Source organism: Rhodotorula paludigena (assembly GCF_050403205.1).
Source record: "Rhodotorula paludigena JCM10292 DNA, Rt_paludigena_JCM10292v1_ctg50, whole genome shotgun sequence".
NCBI lineage: Eukaryota > Fungi > Basidiomycota > Microbotryomycetes > Sporidiobolales > Sporidiobolaceae > Rhodotorula > Rhodotorula paludigena.
In genome coordinates this window covers 18577-36492 of record NW_027481408.1, presented here as the reverse complement: position 1 = coordinate 36492, position 17916 = coordinate 18577, and the positions used below count along the sequence as shown (strand labels likewise).

At 64.4% G+C, this 17916-nt stretch overlaps 7 protein-coding genes across 7 annotated transcripts; 4 read left to right on the top strand and 3 right to left on the bottom strand.

Annotated features, from left to right (window-relative positions):
• Positions 1–95: 95 nt before the first annotated feature.
• Positions 96–1109, bottom strand: JCM10292_002496 (uncharacterized protein; the record flags this gene model as incomplete). Its single annotated transcript, XM_076651376.1, has 4 exons — positions 96–186; positions 249–297; positions 378–742; positions 841–1109. The coding sequence occupies 4 exons, from the start codon at positions 1107–1109 to the stop codon at positions 96–98; spliced, it is 774 nt and encodes a 257-aa protein (XP_076503042.1).
• A 1440-nt stretch (positions 1110–2549) lies between these two features.
• Positions 2550–3433, bottom strand: JCM10292_002495 (uncharacterized protein; the record flags this gene model as incomplete). Its single annotated transcript, XM_076651375.1, has 5 exons — positions 2550–2753; positions 2825–2877; positions 2951–3137; positions 3203–3265; positions 3404–3433. 5 exons carry the CDS (start codon positions 3431–3433, stop codon positions 2550–2552), a joined length of 537 nt encoding a protein of 178 aa, XP_076503041.1.
• Positions 3434–3580: 147 nt separating this feature from the next.
• JCM10292_002494 (GRAM and VASt domain-containing protein) lies at positions 3581–7501 on the top strand (the record flags this gene model as incomplete). Its single annotated transcript, XM_076651374.1, has 6 exons — positions 3581–5129; positions 5191–5294; positions 5354–5449; positions 5720–6290; positions 6362–6670; positions 6735–7501. The coding sequence occupies 6 exons, from the start codon at positions 3581–3583 to the stop codon at positions 7499–7501; spliced, it is 3396 nt and encodes a 1131-aa protein (XP_076503040.1).
• Positions 7502–7714: 213 nt separating this feature from the next.
• On the bottom strand, positions 7715–8968 carry JCM10292_002493 (uncharacterized protein; the record flags this gene model as incomplete). The annotated part of the gene is made up of 6 exons (XM_076651373.1): positions 7715–7838; positions 7893–7999; positions 8057–8188; positions 8252–8455; positions 8511–8825; positions 8882–8968. The coding sequence occupies 6 exons, from the start codon at positions 8966–8968 to the stop codon at positions 7715–7717; spliced, it is 969 nt and encodes a 322-aa protein (XP_076503039.1).
• A 268-nt stretch (positions 8969–9236) lies between these two features.
• On the top strand, positions 9237–11468 carry JCM10292_002492 (MFS transporter; the record flags this gene model as incomplete). Its single annotated transcript, XM_076651372.1, has 10 exons — positions 9237–9485; positions 9704–9918; positions 9979–10044; positions 10106–10128; positions 10187–10532; positions 10589–10704; positions 10762–10924; positions 10981–11035; positions 11104–11191; positions 11302–11468. 10 exons carry the CDS (start codon positions 9237–9239, stop codon positions 11466–11468), a joined length of 1488 nt encoding a protein of 495 aa, XP_076503038.1.
• Positions 11469–12921: 1453 nt separating this feature from the next.
• On the top strand, positions 12922–15227 carry JCM10292_002491 (uncharacterized protein; the record flags this gene model as incomplete). The annotated part of the gene is made up of 5 exons (XM_076651371.1): positions 12922–13283; positions 13351–13857; positions 13928–14221; positions 14280–14881; positions 14950–15227. The coding sequence occupies 5 exons, from the start codon at positions 12922–12924 to the stop codon at positions 15225–15227; spliced, it is 2043 nt and encodes a 680-aa protein (XP_076503037.1).
• A 336-nt stretch (positions 15228–15563) lies between these two features.
• On the top strand, positions 15564–17317 carry JCM10292_002490 (ubiquitin family protein; the record flags this gene model as incomplete). Its single annotated transcript, XM_076651370.1, has 9 exons — positions 15564–15674; positions 15756–15797; positions 15866–15946; positions 16060–16220; positions 16280–16409; positions 16468–16524; positions 16588–17067; positions 17125–17197; positions 17268–17317. 9 exons carry the CDS (start codon positions 15564–15566, stop codon positions 17315–17317), a joined length of 1185 nt encoding a protein of 394 aa, XP_076503036.1.
• Positions 17318–17916: the final 599 nt, after the last annotated feature.

The following is a 17916-nucleotide window of genomic DNA, read 5'->3' as shown; positions in this document are numbered from 1 at the left end:
CCGCGGGGCCGAGCGAGCGCAGGTGGGGGGAAACAACAGACACTTTTTACATCGCAGCCTCTGGCGGCGTGCTCTATAGAGGGGAGAGAGCGAGTCTAGGGTACGAGCGCCTCCTCCTTCCACTCGTCGCTCGACGAGTCGAGGGTCCAGAGGGTGCGCGTGTTGGGCATCGAGCCGAGGTCCACGCTGCAAGTGCGAGCGGGTGCATCAGCGGTGGGGCATAAGAACCGAGAGGCTAGCAGACGCACAGGTCCACCGAGGTACAGTCGATGACGATGAGGGCGAAATTTGTAAGCGCTGCGTTCAGTACCCACGCGTTAGTCAGCTCGCGCTTCTGGAAGAGCAAGAACGGACATCAGCGAATGGCTGCAACGCACCCTGCTCAATCTGCTTCTTCTGCTCGTCGTTCTCGGCCTCGTCGACGCTCTCGGGCAGCGTCTGCGGCAAGTCCTCCATCTTGCCGCCCCAGTCTTCGATCTTGGTCCCGGGGACGGGGCGGAAGAAGCTTGCGCGGAGCTCGGGGCTCAGTTTGCGGAACTGGCGCACGCGCTCGTGCTCCCAGTCGAAGCCCTCGTACGGCGCGAGCTTGGCGGCGGGGAAGGGGAACGCGGAGCTGCTTGAGAGCGCGGGGGACGGGAGGATGTAGGCGTTGCCGACGATGCGGAACTGGTGCTGCGTTGCCGAGAGCCACCATGCGAGCTCGATCGAGGGCGACGAGGCTAGCTGGCGGGCTTTCGGGGACCTGCGGGGTAACGAGGAGAGAACTGCATGAGCGAGTGCTGCGCGGAAGGCCTGGCCAGCGCGAGGTCGAGGCCGACTTTGAGGAAAGCGGCGCCGCACCTGGCGTCGGTGGTCACGACGAGCTTGTCCGAGATGAGCTCGTTGCCGTCCGGGTCCTTTACGTCGTTGTCGGACCCGTCGCCGTCCTTCCTGCGCTCGTTGACGAAGCCGCGGTGGACGACGTAGCGCACGCGGGGCTGGACGTTCTGGGCCTGGCCCTCGTGCGTCGCAAAGGCGTACGAGATGAGGTCCTTGTTCTCTTTGAGGTTGCGGGTGACGAGGTCGCGCAGGACGTCGACCCAGCGGGGGAGCGGAAGCGCCTTGGGCATGGCGGCGAGAGCAGCGGGGGAAACAGCCGGAGCAGAGTTAAGAGCACAGGTGAGAGCAGCGAGTCTCGTGGCCGCCAGCGTTGTGGAAGAGCGAGCCAGCGTGCGTGAAGTCGTCAGAGGCGACGTGAGCGTCTCTTCGGATCGGGCGGGGGCTCGGCGACAGCGGGGGCGGCAGCCGGTTCAGGGGCGGCGCAGTACAAGCGCGCCTCTGCACTCGACAAGCTCATCGCCGCCGCCGTACCGCCCCGCCGCACGCCGCACACCGCACAGCCAGACTCACTCGTAAGTAGCGCAGGCTCATGCACACCTCGTACGACCCCGCGCACTCACGCTAACCCGCTTGCTGCCGCGCACGCTCTCCCTTCCTCCTCATATCTCGCGACCGCCTCGACCCGCTCTCATCGCCTCTGCACCTGCCCTGCGACCCGTCAAAACGCGCTCTGACCTTCTCTCAGCCTTCGACTCGCCCAGCGCGCCCCCTTCCACTCCTCGTCCGCGCCCTCACTCCCCTCTCGACCCTCTCACCATGCATCTCATGTACTCGTTCGTCTCTTCTCCACTCTCTCTCGGCTCTTCGAGCGCCCCACGCTGACCTCTGAGCACGCACACGAATCAGCCTCGGCGCGGACGGCAAGCGCCTGTACACGCTCAAGAAGGCGACCGCAGCAGGGACCGCGACCAAGTCGGCGCACCCGGGTGCGCTCTCCCTCCCCCTCTCTGTCGTGTCGCTCAAGCCGAGCGCGTGAGCTGACGGTGTGAGGGACTTCGGCGTGCAGCCCGCTTCTCGCCCGACGACAAGTACTCGAGGCACCGCGTGACGATCAAGAAGCGCTGTGCGTCTTTCTCCTCCTCTCTCCCTCGTCGCCGCGCCTCGCGACGGTTGTACTGACTATGATCCCCTCCTGCAGTCGGCATGTACGTCCTCCGCACCGTGCTGCATCGCCTCGAGTGCTCACCTTTGGCCGTGGATACTGACACTCGCATTTCGTTCGTTCGATTAACAGCCTCCCGACCCAGCTTCCCGCCAAGGCGCTCTGAGCGCATCGCATCCGCACGCGATCTGAGATCAGTGGGAGCACGAGTGCCGAGGGTGGTGGCTGTGGGCCGGAGGGAGCCGATGTCGTTTCATCGTTTTCGGGGCACCTCTGCCCCTTGTTTGTACTGCTAGTCGCCGTTTACTTGCCTCTCTTCGTGCTCGACTTCTTTCTTGGGAGCTCGGCTATCCCGAGGATCTACAAGGGCGAGGAGAGCGGCAACGAGGAAGCGGAAGGAACGATATTGCGGTGCGGTACAGTGATGCAGATGGGGGGTATCGCTACATGGGGGGGTGTTGGTATCGGTCAAGGAGGTGTCTGGCGCGTGCATCACCATCAATCCCAGCTCCGGTACGAAGAGTCGAGGGTGGGAAGACGCACCGTCGTCTCGCCTCGCATCTCCTGCTCAGCAGAACCTGAACGAGTCGCTCGCGACGACATACCCCTCTGCGCCCTGCTCGGCCCCGGGCCCCGCAGGTGCAGGAGGAGGCGCGGCCGATGCGGGAGCAAAGACGAGGATGAAGCTCTGGCTAAAGACGCGCGCGAGGCCGTCAAAGTTCTTTGCGCTGATGGAGCCGGCGGCGGGAGTCGGGTTCGGGCCGTGCGTCACCTGGGGGGTCCCGGGCGAGAATGTGAGCGCGGGGTGAGAGAGGAAGGAGCAGAGAGAGCGGGGAGGCGCACCTGGCCGGTGACGGTGACGACGAGCGAAGGAGGGGTTGCGCCGTTTGCGGATCCTGCGCGCATGTGCGATCGTCCGCCTCGTCAGCACGCCGCACCAGCTTGCGCACGCACGAAAGAAAGACGGACCCGAGATGGGGTGGCAGTCGAACGCCTGCACCTCGTGGCCGCTCGGGGGCATCTGCTGCGCGAACGCGGGCAGGTCGGCGTGCGCGATGGGGTTGCCGTTCCACGTGATGCGGGCGGTCGGGGCGTAGAGGGCCTGGATCTGGGCGGCGCGGTCGAGGGGCGGCTGGTCCTGCACGGCGTAGTAGCGCTGCGATGTCGGTTCCAAGTCAGCGCGAGAGGCAGAGGGAGAGGGAGAGGGGGGGAGAAGCGAACGTTGACAAAGGCCTCTGCGACGCGGGTCGAGTTTGCGACGATGGTGTCGATGGACGCAGGAGCCTGGGTGGGTCCGGGCAGGAGTGTGCGAGGATGTGAGTGTGCGGTGCAGATGAGGACAGAGACGGAGCGAGCGGGAGACGGACGACGGGTGCGCCGAGCGGGTTCCTGCGGGTGTCGAGTCAGTCAGTGCGGCTGTACTGCGCGTGTTCCCGCTCTGTGTGCGCACATCTTTGCGCGTCGGCCGATGCGTTCGAGCGCAACCAGCGAGGTGCGTCCGTCGCGTCGCTTTCCTCTCGCCGTCTCGTCTCTTTCGCTCTTCTGGTTCTTCTGTCCGAGGCTACAGGCTGCTCTCAGGAGCCCTCGTGCTCGCCTGCCATGCTCTCGCGGCTCAAGCGCAGGGCACCCTCGGCGTCATTTCCCGATCCCCGTCCCGACTCGCTCCCAGACGACACCGACCTCGCCCCGCAGCCCGCGAGCCCGCAGGCGTCCACAAAGTCGAGCACCCGCAGCTACACCACCCCCGTCAAGGGGTCCCTCCGAGACCGCGACCGCGACCACCCCGACCGCACCCTCTCCCCCACCCGCGCCCTCTCGTCCGGCCGACAGTCGCGCAGCTCGTCCTTTGGCTCGTACACCTCGGACAGGCGCTCCCTCACTCTCGTCTCCCCGACAGAGCTAGGCGCGCGCAACCAGGCAGGCGAGCCCGGCGTACGCGTCGACGACATCGGCTCGGGATCCCTCTCGCTCGACCACCTCGCGCCAGCCGTGCCCAACCCGAACTCGGCCCAGAGCAACCTCACCCTCGTCGTGCAGGCCCCCGAGCTCCTCGTCGAGTCGGCTTCGAGCGCCGGCGGAGACAGCTCGGTCGAGAACGACGACCTCAAGACGCCGACCGACTGGCACGCAGACGACCGCACGCCGCTCGCGTCGCACGAGCCCCACTTTGCCTCGTCCTCGGCAGGCCTGCACCCGCACCGCAGCGGCACTGCCCCGGCGAATGGCGCGTTCGTAGCCGCGCATGGCGGCGGCGGCCGCCCGCGCTCGCACACGTCGTCCGAGGCCATGCTCGGCCGCGTGCGCACGCCCGTCGCGTACGACGAGAGCGGCCTCGACGCCCTCGCCGCCATCAACGTCTCGCCCGCGCGCGGCGCCGCCATCCGCGCCGCGAGCCGCAACGGCCGCCGCTCCGCGACCGCGTCGCCGCCGTCCATGTCGCGCACGTCGTCGCGCGGCGCTGGCGGCGCTGGCGGCGGGATGCCCTCGACGTCGTCGAGGCACGAGAGCCGCTCGTCGTCGATCAACTCGCAGCAGTACCCCGAGGGTCTCTCGCTCCGCCCGCCCGCTGCGGCGGCGGCGGGAAGCGGAACGTCGGCGCGCTCGGCCTCGCCCGCGCGCGGCCGCGCCGCGAGCGGCAAGAACGGGATCGCCGGCGCGCTCGCGCTGTCGGGCGTCGCGCTCGCGAGCCCGAGCTCGAGCCTGCGCCACCCGCATGCGCTCGCGCCCCTCTCGCCCGGCGCAGACGGCGAGCGCACGCCCGTCTCGCCCTCGGGCTCGGCCAAGCAGCAGCAGCAAGGGGTAGTGCACGGGTCGCAGGGCTCGTCGACGGCGTCGCTCGCGCCGCAGTTGCCACCGACGACGACGAGCGCGCGCAGCTCGCTCGAGTCGCACATCTCGCCCGCCGCGTCGTCGGGCTACTTTGCCGGGGCCGAGGCCGACGGCGGCGGCGGGGGCATGTCGGACGAGCAGCTGTCGCTGTACGGCGGCGTCGACGCCGCGACCGGGTTCCTCTCGATGGACCAGCTCGGCGACTTTGACGACGTCGTGAGCCAGCTCGGGACGGGGTATGCCGTCGCGAGCAGCAAGCGCAACGCAGAGTTCCATGCCCTGTTCCGCAACATCCCCGACGACGACTACCTCATCGAGGGTGCGCTTTGCGGTCCTGGGCTGGTGCAAGTACTGCTGCTGACGCGGCGATGCGAACGCAGACTATGGCTGTGCCCTCCAGCGCGAGATCCTCATCCAGGGCCGCCTCTACATCTCGGAGCACCACCTGTCGTTCTACGCCAACATCTTTGGCTGGGTCACGTCGGTGTGTCTCGCTCCCGAGCAGTTCGACTCGCTCGACATGCTCACTTGGCCCGCTTGCAGCTCACCCTCCCCTTCTCCGAGGTGTGCTCGATCGAGAAGCGCATGACGGCGTATGTCATCCCCAATGCGATCCAAATCGCTACGATTCACGCTCGGGTGCGTCGTCGGTGCACACACATTCCGGTCGAAAGGGGCTCGTGCTGATCTCTGCTCGTGACCCTATCTCCTATTCACCTCGCTCGATCATCCGGTTCCCTCGGTCGTACGACCTCGACACATGCGTGCTCGTACGTGCTGCTTTGCCGTCTGTGACCTTGCTTCCTGTCGAACCGCCTCGGCATCGCCATGTCGCCCGGCTCTCTCCCTCCTCCCGCGGCCATGTCGCTCTCTCCCGTCGTCCCGCTTGCCCTTTCTCCCATCCTGCAGCACACGTTCGCGTCGTTCCTCTCGCGCGACACGACGTACGACCTGATCGGCAACATCTGGCGCATGGTGCACCCCGTCGTGCCCATGTCGGCCGCACTCCCCGACGCCCTCACGACGACGACCTCGCGCGACCTCGAGAGCGACGACGAGGGAATCGTGAGCGCGAGCGGCGTCGAGGCCGCCGCGCCGAGCGAGGGCATCCACACGCGCGCCAAGCGCAGGCTCAAGGGCTTCCGACGGCCGCGCGGCGGGACGGGCGAGTCGAGCGTCGGCGGCGGCGCAAAGGCCGCGTCGAGCGTCGACGGCGGCGAGGCGGGCGCGGCGGGCGAGGACGGCGTGGCGGACGGCGGCGCGGGCGGAGACGCCGCGGCGGGCGAGGGGGCGACCAAGGGCAAAAAGGCGGCAAAGGCGGCGCCGCACCCGCCGACGGTCGACACGTGCGCGACGCTCAAGAACCTCAAGGAGGTGTGCATGGACTCGACGTTCCCCGGCGCGCCCGAAAAGCTGTACAACCTCATGTTCACGAGCGGGTTCATGAAGGGCTTTTGGGCCGAGAACCAGAAGCTCACGGGTGCGTCGGTCTCGTCGATGCAGCGCTCGCTGATGCAGTGCCGTGTACTGATTGCAAATTCGGGTGCGCAGAGATCCAGATCGGCGACTGGGCGCCGCAAGCGTCCGGCTCGAACCTCCTCGCACGGTCCATGTCGTACATCAAGCCGCTCAACGGCTCGATCGGGCCCAAGCAGACCAAGTGCCTCATCACGGACGAGTCGGCGCACGTCGACTTTGACGACTTTGTCTGCGTCATCACGACGACGCGCACGCCCGACGTCCCGAGCGGGAGCGCGTTCGCCGTCAAGACGCGCACGAGCATGACGTGGGCGAGGGGCAACTCGTGCAGGGTCGTCGTCACGACGGGCGTCGAGTGGACCAAGAGCAGCTTCATCAAGGGTGCGTCCCTTGCTTCGATCATTCCGCCCGAAGATCGTTGCGCTTACCGGTTTCTGTGGTGCAGGCATCATCGAGAAGTCGGCGATTGACGGCCAGAAGCAGTACCATGCGGATCTCGAGAAGGCGATGCGCGCGTACATCGCGACGCACCGCAACGAATTTGCGCACGAAGGCGTCGACCCGGACGACGCCGGTTCGGATCTCGACGACCTCGACGGCGCGGCAGCGACCGCCGCAGCGACGGCCGAGGACGGTGTGGACGCGAGCGTCGCGGCCGAGCTCGCGGACGAGGCTGTGCGGAGGCAGCAGCAGCGGCTCGGCGGCGGGCTCCTCGCGCCCGTGTGGACGGCGCTCGAGCCCGTCTTCGAAACGCTCGCACATCAGAGTCCGCAGAGCATCCTCCTCGGCGCCGTCGTCGCGATCCTCGTCCTCTCGAACGTGTGGACGCTCTGGAGCTCGTCGGCCGAGGTGGGGCGGCGGAGCGACGTCCACCCTGCGGAGCGCGCACGGCGACGAGCGGCTGCGGCGGGCGAGGGCGCGTACGGTGCGCCGTCGACTGCGCACGACGAGGTCGAGCGCGACCGCACGCCGCACGATGTCGCCAGCGCCGTGCGGGACGTCCTGCACGACTACTTTGCGGCGCAGCACGGCGGCGGTGCGGCGGCGAGCCCGAAAACGGCCGAGCCGGTCGCTGAACCGCCTGCGCACGGTGACGTCGCGGTGCCGACCGTGGACGAGCTGCGCGAACTCGAGGCGTGGCTCGACCGGATCGAGGCGCGGGTTGAGTCGTTGCGTGCAGGGTTGAGAGGGGCAGTGGGGACGGAAGCTTGAGCATAGACATTCGACTTGCCTTTCTACTTGATGTCTGATCAGCCGTGCAGTTGTCGGGATTTGTGCCGTGTCGTAACGATCTGCTTCCTCTCATCAACGCCCTTTCCTTACACAGGGCCTGATCATATTCGGAATGGCAAGACAAAGGCAAATTAGGGCTACAACGAACAGATGGCGAGCAAGACAGAGAAGCGAGATTAAGATGACGGCTGTTCATGCCTGCTCGAGCTGCTTGACCGCATTCTCGGAGAGCGTCCACAGCTGCTCGGCGAGCGCCTTGTCCTCCGCATAAGCGGAACGGGCCATGGGCGAGGCGATTGGACCGAAGTGCCCGCCCCTGTACAAGTGAGAGAGTTAGAGAGAGCGATCCGGGACGAAAGAAGTGACCAACCGATAGTTCTCCTTGACAACCTCCGGCGAAGCAGCCAGGTAGATTTGCGTCTTGGCGCCTTCTTTCGGCGTCATGAGGAACATCGGTTCGACCTTATTCGCGATTTTCTGCAAGAGCAAGCGGTGTGAACAATAGGTTTCGAGGCAAGGAACGGAAGGACGCACCGCAAGCATGCCGTACGACGCGACAGGGCCACGAATGAGGGTTGTGTGGATGACGCCAGGGTGAAGCGAGTTGACGTAGATGCGCTCGCCCTTGACGCGCTCTTGCAACGCGACCGCGAAGAGAATGTTGGCCTGCGCGAGAGTCAGAGATTGACAGATGATCGGAAGGGCAGCGTGAATGGAGGAGCTACTCACGAGTTTCGACTGGCCGTATCGGTGCCAGGTCGATCGGAGCGGGGCATTGACGGCATCGAGGCTCGAAAAGTCTGGCTTCGGCGAGAGCTTGTGGCCAAGTGACGAGACGCTCACGACCCGCACATCGCCATTGGGGAACTTCGAAGTCTCGATCAGCCTAGGCAGGAGGTGCTGCACGAGGGCGAAGTGGCCGAGGTGATTCCACTGCAGGCAAAGAGTGAGCGACTGATCGAGGAGGGCTTGCACGGAAGAGACGCACGAACTGAACCTCGACGCCGTTCTTCACTTCGTACGGCCACGCCATAATGCCGGCGTTGCACACGACAATGTCGAGGCGCTCTTCCTCTCTGAGCAGTGTGTCGGCCGTCTTGCGAATCGTCGGCAGCTCGGTGAGGTTGAACGGGACGAAAATGAGCTTGTCCTCATGACCTGGATGCGCCTGGTTGATTTTCTGGATAGCCTGACGAGCGGCCTCCTCCCGCCGACATGCGAGATAGACTTTGCAACCCTTCTTGTGCAGGACCTGGGTCGTGATGAACCCGAGCCCATCATTGGCACCGGTCACGACGGCGACCTGCAGAACATCACTTGATCAGCGCTGGGCAGCTTAGCCGGTAAATCACGGCGCACCTTGCCCGTCAAATCGGGCAGTTCTGACTCCGGGTCCCACTTGCGGCCGTTCGAGTAGCCCATACGGGCAGCGATGGCGCCGAGCATATCGGTGACGAGAGGTGGGGTTGACTTCTCGCGTGGACCTCGGGCGGGGCTCGTTGGACGAGTCTGTGGTCGGTCTTCAAGGGGTCACGAGCACGGGCTGACGCTGAGCGGCGGCGTGTTGCATGCAAAGGTAGACGGGGACCTTGGAGACCTTCCCGGAGGTGATGAGACTTTGCTTGAGGGGAGGTGCTGGCTGCGACTTCGGCACGACTCCGGCTCCGCCGGCAGCAGCGCCGCTTTCACCCTTGTCTGCCTCGCGCGTCAACTCATGCGCGCCGCCCAGCAGGCGCTCGACGTCGAGAAACATGCCCCAGATCCGTTCAGGGCGCAGAAGGACCTAATGGAGGAGAGCGAGCTACCCGCGGTCCCGTCTGGACTTGTCCTCGCCCGGTCAGAAGACGCAGACTGGCTGGTTCTCACATTTGACAAGGTCTCGTCACATCCTGATGATCCGCTGTGTCGTTCGCGACCGTGGAAAGTGTGGATCACTTTCGTCGCGGCGCTTCTCGTGATGCTCGTGCGTGCTTTCATCCTTTCACTCACCCTCAGCAGATTCGTTGGCTCATGCACGTCCTTCTACAGAGCGCGCTTGCTTCCGGTTGCTCCTCAGGAGCTGGGCCATGGATACACGACGCACTCGGAGGAAACGTGGGTGCTGGGCCCCTCCTTCCGCTTCGTGGCTTTGATGGCTGCCTCCTTCCGCTTCTTGGCCTGCGCTGACTTCCGCCTTTTCAGACCGCCCTGCCGCTTTCCTTATTCCTGCTCGGCTACGTCGCTGGTCCGCTCCTCTGGGCGCCGCTTAGCGAGGCATACGGTCGACGTCCATTCTTCCGCATCGGCATTCTCGCTTTCACCGCCTTCCTCGGCGCATCAGCTGCCTCTCCCAACTACGGCGCCCTGCTTGTCCTACGTTTCTTCACTGGCTTGGCCGGCGCTGTACCGATGACAAAGTGCGTTCAGAGCCATCAGGATCATTGGCATCAGGCTGACTTGAACTCGTGCACGAGCAGTAGCGGGGCCGTCTGCGGAGATATTTGGTCGGCGAAACAACGCGGTGCAGCTATGAGTCTCTACAGGTGCGCGATGTATGGATTTGCCGTGACTTGTATGACGTGTCGGCTGACAAGCCCTTGCCAGCGTCGCAACTTTTGCCGGGCCGGGTTTGTTTCGTTTCGACAAGGGAGCCGCTTTACCCAAGCTTACACATGTACTGGACAGCTCTCGGACCCATTGTCTCTTCCTTTGCAGCTAGCCGCATTAATTGGCACTGGGCATTCGTCGTGCCGACCATCCTCTCGGGCGCAATCGCGGTTGCCGTTGTCTTCGCCCTTCCCGAAACGTACGCACCGGTCATCCTCAGCGGCGTCGCTCGGCGCCTGCGCCAAGAGACTGGCAACGAGTGCATTCGCTCGGCACTGGAGATTGAGGTGCTCAAGAGCCAGGCTGTCCCGGCCAAGGCTCGTCTCAAGCGAGAAGCGAAGAGGCTTCTGGGCACGCCCTTCATCATGATGGCGACTGAGCCAATCGTGGCTGCTGTTGCAGCTTACATGTCTTGCTGTTACGCGTACGTCCTGCTCTAGCTCTGCCCGCAGGTTCTGCTGACAACCTTCTCAATCCCAGTCTCATTTACCTGTTATTGGAAGGCTACCCAGTCATCTTCGCTGAGGTGCACAGCCTAGAGCCGGGATACTCCTCCCTGCCCTTCCTCTCAATCCTTGTTGGGGCCGTCATATCCGGTACAGCAAGATCGGACGTCTAATCCGCTGCGTTGCGCTGACTGTCATTGCATGCAGTACCGGTTCAGCTGTGGTATCAGCGGCTCTACTTGCGGGATGTGAAGCGTGACGGGCGCCACATACCAGAGCAACGTCTACCGCCGGCAAAAGTGGCAGGTCCGATGATTGTGATCGCTTTTCTCTGGCTCGGATGGACCGGCTACAAGCGAAGCATTCACTGGTGCGGTCTCTTGCGCTATGCCGGTACGACACTGCTTACCGCCGCCGGCTGAGCAGGATCGTACCAACCCTTTCAGGCGTCGTGCAAGGCGTGGCGAGCGTGCTCATTTTCGTGCGTATTCCTCCACACTGCCCTGTTCCCTTCTTGCGCACATCTGAGCTTCTCACCTTGTCACGTAGCGAGCTATGCAAACGTACCTTATTGATGCGTACGAGCGAAACGCGGCGTCCGCATTGACAGCCAACGTTGTGCTGCGTTCCATCGCAGGTGCGGCAGGGCCTCTCGTCTCCCACCGTAGCCGCGTTTGACAACAGTGACTGACGCATCGCTGGTACTGCGCGACCGCCATCATCCCTTCTTGTCGCTTGCTGACCCAGGTGCAATCTTCCCGCTCTTTGCGCCCTACATGTTCCGTGGGCTCGGTGTTCAGTGGGGCTGCACCATCCTGGCCGGCATCATGCTCGTCTTGTGTCCCATTCCCTTTGTATTCGAGCGATACGGCGAGCGGATCAGGCGGAAGAGCCGCTTTGCGCCGGGGCGGTGAGGCCGGTGAAGTCGGACCTGTTGTATTCATACGTTTCAAAGGCGGGGAAGTGGTGCAAGGGTCACCACCAAACGCCACGCGCCCTGCGTCGTCTGCAGCGCTCGGAAGAACGGCGAGGTGACTTCGATCTCGTGGTGAAAGCCGATGTGCCCGTCCTCGCGTGATCCCCTCAGGATGAGATTGCGGCCAACTCGTAACATTGCGGAGTCTTCTGACGCCTGACAAGAGCCATAGTCAAGCGGAGCAAGCGCAAGTGGATGAGCCATCGCCGTCGTGAGTGCATCATCGCCGCTGTCAGACGCCGCATTTCTCGTAGCGATACAAAGGAGGCTCGAGAGAGCATCTGCCACGATCGACACCATCCAAAGCCGGAAAGAAGAGCTGGACCGCCCCGCGATAAGGGTAGCTAGTCGGCTTGGATCGATCGAAGTGGGCAACCAGGAGCAGACGGTGACCCAAGATCGTTCGGAGCGCACACGATGTCTGTACGCCAACGAATCCAATGCACGAGCTAGTAATCCGGACGACAGCAGGCAAGCAGGAGAGAGAAGCGTGCCAGCACGAGGCGCGGGTACATCGCCGGGAGGTGGTCAGCCCCGACTCGTTCGAGCACCGGCAGATCGCCCTCGAGGCTCACAGAGCACACGAGCAGTGCAGCCCGCTGAGCTGGCACCGCGCATTCCGCCAGCCCTGACGCACTGTTGCGCCCATCGCGCCCGCGCACCATCCCGCATTCGCTCGCCCTCGTCGATTGGTCGTACCGCGAGCCGAGGTTGCGAAACGACTGTCAGAGCGTAGTTGAGTGATCCTGCGTGCGGCAGCGATCCACAGGAGCAGCCTCGACGGTCCGATGGTCGAGCTCCTGAACCGGGATGGGCAGGCTCGCTGAGGTGCGCGCCATCTCGGCCTCGAGGCTGGGTGGGCGGCGGCATTTTGAGCCCGCCGGTGCTGGCTAGCTCGCTCGGAGTCTTTCGTGCCCGCCCCGCTGTCCGGACCCACTCGACTGCAGCGCCTTCCCTTCCCGGCTTGACATCGCGAAGTCGACTGCCGGGCGGTGGCTGCCCTGTCCGCTTCTTGCTTAGAGCTGGTCGCCGTGCACATCTCGAAGCTTGCGCTTTAGCAATCAAGCGTCTAGGCACCGGTCGCGCCCCGACCTGGCCGGACGTCGAGAGCCTCGCCGGACTCCGCCCTTCATCAAAGCCTCTTTTGCGTGCCACCTCAGGAGGTCGGCCACCTCGAGCTCTCTCGCTCAGTCCACTCACTCTGTGCTGCTGCTATCTGCTTGCGTCTGAAGCGTCTACTGCAAGCGGATCGTCCGTGACATCCGCGAAGACAGCTCGACCTCGCCTGGCTCGTTCTCTGGCAGACAGCCGCTTGTCGCCCACCCGGCATCCCTCTTCGCTTAGCACCTCGACTGCAGCGAACCCGACACTCTTTACAAAACATCGTCGCGATGCGCTCCACCTTTGCGCTCTCCCTCGTCGCCCTTGTGGCATCCTTCGCCGCCGCCGAACCGGCTTCGTCGGCCGCTGAGTCTCTGGTGGCTGTCGACCCGGCAGTCGCGCTCAACGAGACCGCTGCCGACATCGAGAAGCGTGGTCTTTGCCTTCTGGGTATCGGAGACTGCGGCAACAACTACCAGACGGACGTGAACAACTGCGGCGCGGCGAACAACAGGTGCCCGACGACGTGGGCGAACGGCAGGGGCAGCCAGTGCGTTGGCGGCCAGTGCTTCCCCGGGTCCTGCAACAGCGGCTTCACGCTGAGCACGGCGACTCGGTCCTGCGTGAACACGGCATCGGACCCGGCAAACTGGTGCGTTTTCGTCCCTCCCGACCTTCTCAACCTGCACGCCTGATTGACGCTCTCCCTCCCCTTGCAGCGGTGGCGCCGGCAGGGTGTGCAGCGTCGCAAACGGCGTCGCGGGCTGCTCTAGCGGCACCTGCACGATCGCCTCGTGCAACCCGGGCTACACCCTCACTACTCAGGGTTCTCTCCTTGGCCTTTTCGGCTCGTCTTCCTCGTGCACAGCGGTCAACACGGCGTCGGACCTCAACAACTGCGGGCAGGTCGGCAAGGTCTGCACGTTCCCGAACGGCGGCGGCGTTTGCGCGGCCGGTCAGTGTGTTACGACAACCTGCAGCCCCGGATTCTACCTCGTCGGCGGCCAGTGCACGACGCTCAACCTCCAGAGCGACGTCAATAACTGCGGCAGCGTCGGCAAGGTCTGCACTGCCAACAACGGTGTTGCCCAGTGCTCGAACGGGCAGTGCTCGCTCGCCGGCTGCAACCCGGGCTACACAATGACGACGGACGGTTCATTCTTGGGCCTCTTCGGCTCGACGTCGTACTGCAAGGCCGTTGATCTGACCGGCGATGTGAACAATTGGTGTGCTTACGCCCTCAATCAGACGCGGTCTCGATCGCTTGCTGACTTGCCTCGCCGTCACTCTCTACAGCGGCGCGATCGGCAGGAAGTGTTCCTTCACCAACGGTGTCGGCACTTGTACTCTGGGCCAGTGCACGTACACGTCGTGCAATCTCGGCTACTACCCGATCAACGGACAGTGCACCTCGCTCAATCTCAACTCCGACATCAACAACTGTGGCGCCGTCGGCCGCGTCTGCCCGTCGTCGCTCGGTACTGCGCAGTGCCTGTCGGGCACCTGCCGTTACTCGGCCTGCGCTGCGGGCTACTCGCTCCTGAACGGCCAGTGCACGCAGGTCAACACGCAGTCTGACCCGAACAACTGGTACGTTCTGTCGATCTGCGTTCAGGAGCACCGGGACTGACTCTGCCTGAATACTCAGCGGTCGCATCGGCAACGTCTGCCCGTCGAGTTACTCGAACGGTGGCGCCGCCAGCTGCATTGCCGGCGCCTGCACGACGACTTGCAACTCGGGGTATGTCTTCGACCCGACGTTCAACTACTGCCGTGACGTTGCCACCGACGCGAACAACTGCGGCGCCATCGGCTACAAGTGTGCCGTCTCGGGCGCGCTCTCGCAGCGCTGCTCGGGCGGTATGTGCATGGCGTCGTCATGCTCGGCAGGCCTGACGCTCCTCGACGGTACTTGCAAGACGCTCAACCTCCAGAGCGACGTCAACAACTGCGGGAGCGTTGGCAACGTCTGCAACTTTTCGCCCAACGGTGCCGGCGGCACCTGCTCGGCCGGCCGCTGCGTCACGATGACCTGCCCGACGGGCTACGTCCTCCGCAACGGCGCTTGCGCGCTGTCGGCGTCGCAGGGTGCCCGCGCCAAGAGGAGCAAGATCACGAAGCCGAAGACGTTGTGCCCGATGGGCGAGCAGGCTTGCCCCATCGTTGGCTCGACGTCGTTCGAGGGCGCGGTCAAGCAGCACTTCTCGACGGCGGAGGAGTTCACCGGTATCATGGCTGGCTCTGGTGGCTGTACGTCTTCGTTTCTATCGTTCCGCCAGTCTGGCCATTGCTGACTGGCCTTCTCACGCCCCTCGCAGACGAGTGCATCGACACGCAGCAAGCGCTCGACTCGTGCGGCGGCTGCGCGTCGACAGGCGAGGGCCAGGACTGCACCAAGATCCGCGGCGCGGCAGGCGTCGGCTGCTCGGCCGGCCAGTGCGTCGTGTTTTCGTGCCAGGCGGGCTACAAGCCATCGCTGGCGGGCGACCGCTGCGTGCGCACGCGCTCGTCGCACCACGGCGCGAGCAACCACACGACCGGCCACTCGGCCAAGCGCCATCTCGCGGCACGGCAGCACAGCGGCGCATTCCACTAAGCGGTCGTCGTTCTTTCCTGCCGTTCAACGTGTTGTGCCTTCCTGCGCTCCTCTCCTCGCATGTTCCCTGACCTCGGGAACCGGCCATTAGAGCTTGTCATCTGTGTGATACCCAACTCGATCCCTCCCTCTCCCACTTCGCACTCCCTGCCTGTAGCTTTTACACATCCTCGCCCCCTAGTCGACCTTGTAGCCCTCTCCCGTTCGTGCGCAATACCCTCGTTCCCGAATCACCTTAAGCGGGCTCGAGCGAGAGTATTGCCACGTTGCTCGACAGCTTCCGCGACGCTCCGTCATCCTTGGTTGGCCTCCATCCTCCTCTCGTTCTCGATCGAAATGGCGGAATCGAGCACTGAGCAGTTCACGCTGACGATCAAGGGCGGTGCCGACACCAAGCTGACCGTCACGGTCCCGTCGACGGCGACCGTGGGCGATCTCAAGGAGGCGGTGAGTGGCAGCTCGTGCACGCCGCACAGCTCGACGGCGGGCTCGGCCGGTAGTGCGCTGACGCACTCTTGACCTGTGCAGATCGCCAAGGAGAAGGAAGACCACCCGGTCGACCAGCAGCGTGTCCGTCCCGCCTCGTTGTCTCGTCCGACTCCGAAGGCGGCGCTGACTGTCTTCGCTTCGCTGTGCAGCTGATCTTCTCGGGCAGGGTCCTCAAGAACGAGGACGCGCTCACCAAGTATGGCGTCAAGAACGGCGTCGCCATCCACTTAGTAGGTCGTGGGCTGAAGTGGGGGCTGTGGTGGCGGCTTGAGCGGAATGCCCTCCGCCTGCTGAGGGCTTTAGCGTCTCGGATGAGATCGATTGACGTACAATTTACTCGTAGGTCAAGGGCGCTCGCCCCGCTGCCGCCGCCAACGCCGCATCCGCTGCTCGTGGACCTTCTGAAGCTGCCGGCGTTCCCTCAAACTTCGCCGCCGGCCAGCAGGTCATGGGCAACCCGCTCGCGCCTCTGATGAACGCGCAGTATGCAGGTGCACTCGGCGGGTTCGTATCTCGCGGCTTCCGCGTCGGTCTCAGCAGCTCGCTAAAGCAGCGCTCCACAGCTTCAACCCGTTCGCTCAGATGGGCATCAACCCGAACGACCCGAACTACTTGCAGAACATGATGAACAACCCGGAGGTACAGCAGCAGATGAACCAGCTGCTGTCCGACCCGGCCGTTATCGACCAGATCGTGCGTTTTCGCGCCTGCATCCCGTTCTGCGCGTGCTGACCTGCTCACTCCGTTACAGATCAACTCGAGTCCCGAGCTTCAGCAAATGGGTCCCTACGCGCGCCAGCTCATGCAGGTACGTGGACCGCGATTCGACAGATTGCTCCGAACCTTGCTGACCTGATATCGTGCCGCACAGTCGGAGCAATTCCGCCAGATGCTCTCGAACCCGCAGATGATGCAGAACATGACGCAAATGATGGGCGGCATGCGTGGTGCGGGAGGGATGGGCGGCGGTGGTTTGCCGCCGATGGGCGGGTTCGGCGGTGGACCGCAGGGTGGGCAGCAAGGCGGAGCCAGCGCGGGCCTGTATAACCCGTGGGCGTCCACGGCACCCTCGGTTGGCGCAGCAGGTGACGCTACGACAGGCGGTGGCGAGAACGGCGGCGCGGCGACGACCGGCACAGGAGCAGGAGCGACCGGCGCGGGCTCTCCGTCTCCGCCGTTCAACCCTTTTGCGATGTTCGGCGGCGCGCCGGGTGGAGGTGCAGGTGGTCAGCAGCCGGACTTTGCGCAGGCGATGGCGCAGATGCAGCAGCTGTTTGGAGGCGGGATGGGCGGTGCAGGCGCGGGTGGTACGCCTGGCGCGCCGCAGCAGTCGCCGGAGGAGCGCTACGCGGTGCGTTCTGTCCATCAACCTGCTCCGCTTCTTCTTGACTGAGCGTGCTTGTCGCAGACGGAGCTCGAGCAGCTGCGCAACATGGGCTTCACGAATGCGAGCAGGAACGTGCGGGCTCTTTTGGCATCGGGTATGTTCGGTTCGTGTACGACGTTTCTCCGACGAAGGCTTATGTGCTGGTCGGTCGTCCTCCCCCACAGGCGGCTTCCTCGAGAGCGCCGTCGCCTGGCTCCTCGAGAACCCCGAGTAGATGCAGCTTCGTCTGCCGAGTCGTAGCCTAGCTGTTCGCCGTCCCCGCGCTGTTGTGTTTCTGGATGAACGCGTTGCCTACATACAACGCGAAAGACGCGAATCACACATGCATGGCTGCGCGACTCTGTCGAGGCTTCGAGGCGCTCTCTTCTTCTTGCTCGTCCACCACTTCTCCGCTGCATCGTGTCCGCGCGGCCTGAGCGACAGCCGTCACGACATATAGTTAAGACGTCTACGAACGCTGCGAGCCCGCTTGAGTTCGCCAGTGTATCTGCACCTGCCCGCGTCGTTTCTTCGCCTCAGGGGCAACAGCCAAAGTCTGCGGAACTAGCATGCGCTTGGTGCACGCAGTGTGCCTTGCGCCAGCTACAGTAGCTCGGGACGCTCGCTACCGCTTGGCGTATCCTCTTCCATCCTAAGCTCCAGATCCTCCCCGTTCCGGACGACCCGCCTCCTCGAAGCTTGGGCTTTCGGGAACAGCGATGGTACCGTCCTGTCCAGGGCGCGTCTCCTTGTTCGGCTTGACAAACGGAGCACGGCGCAGGCACGCCGGCGCAGCACCGAAGGTGCAAGCTGGACTTCGAATGCTGAAGCCGT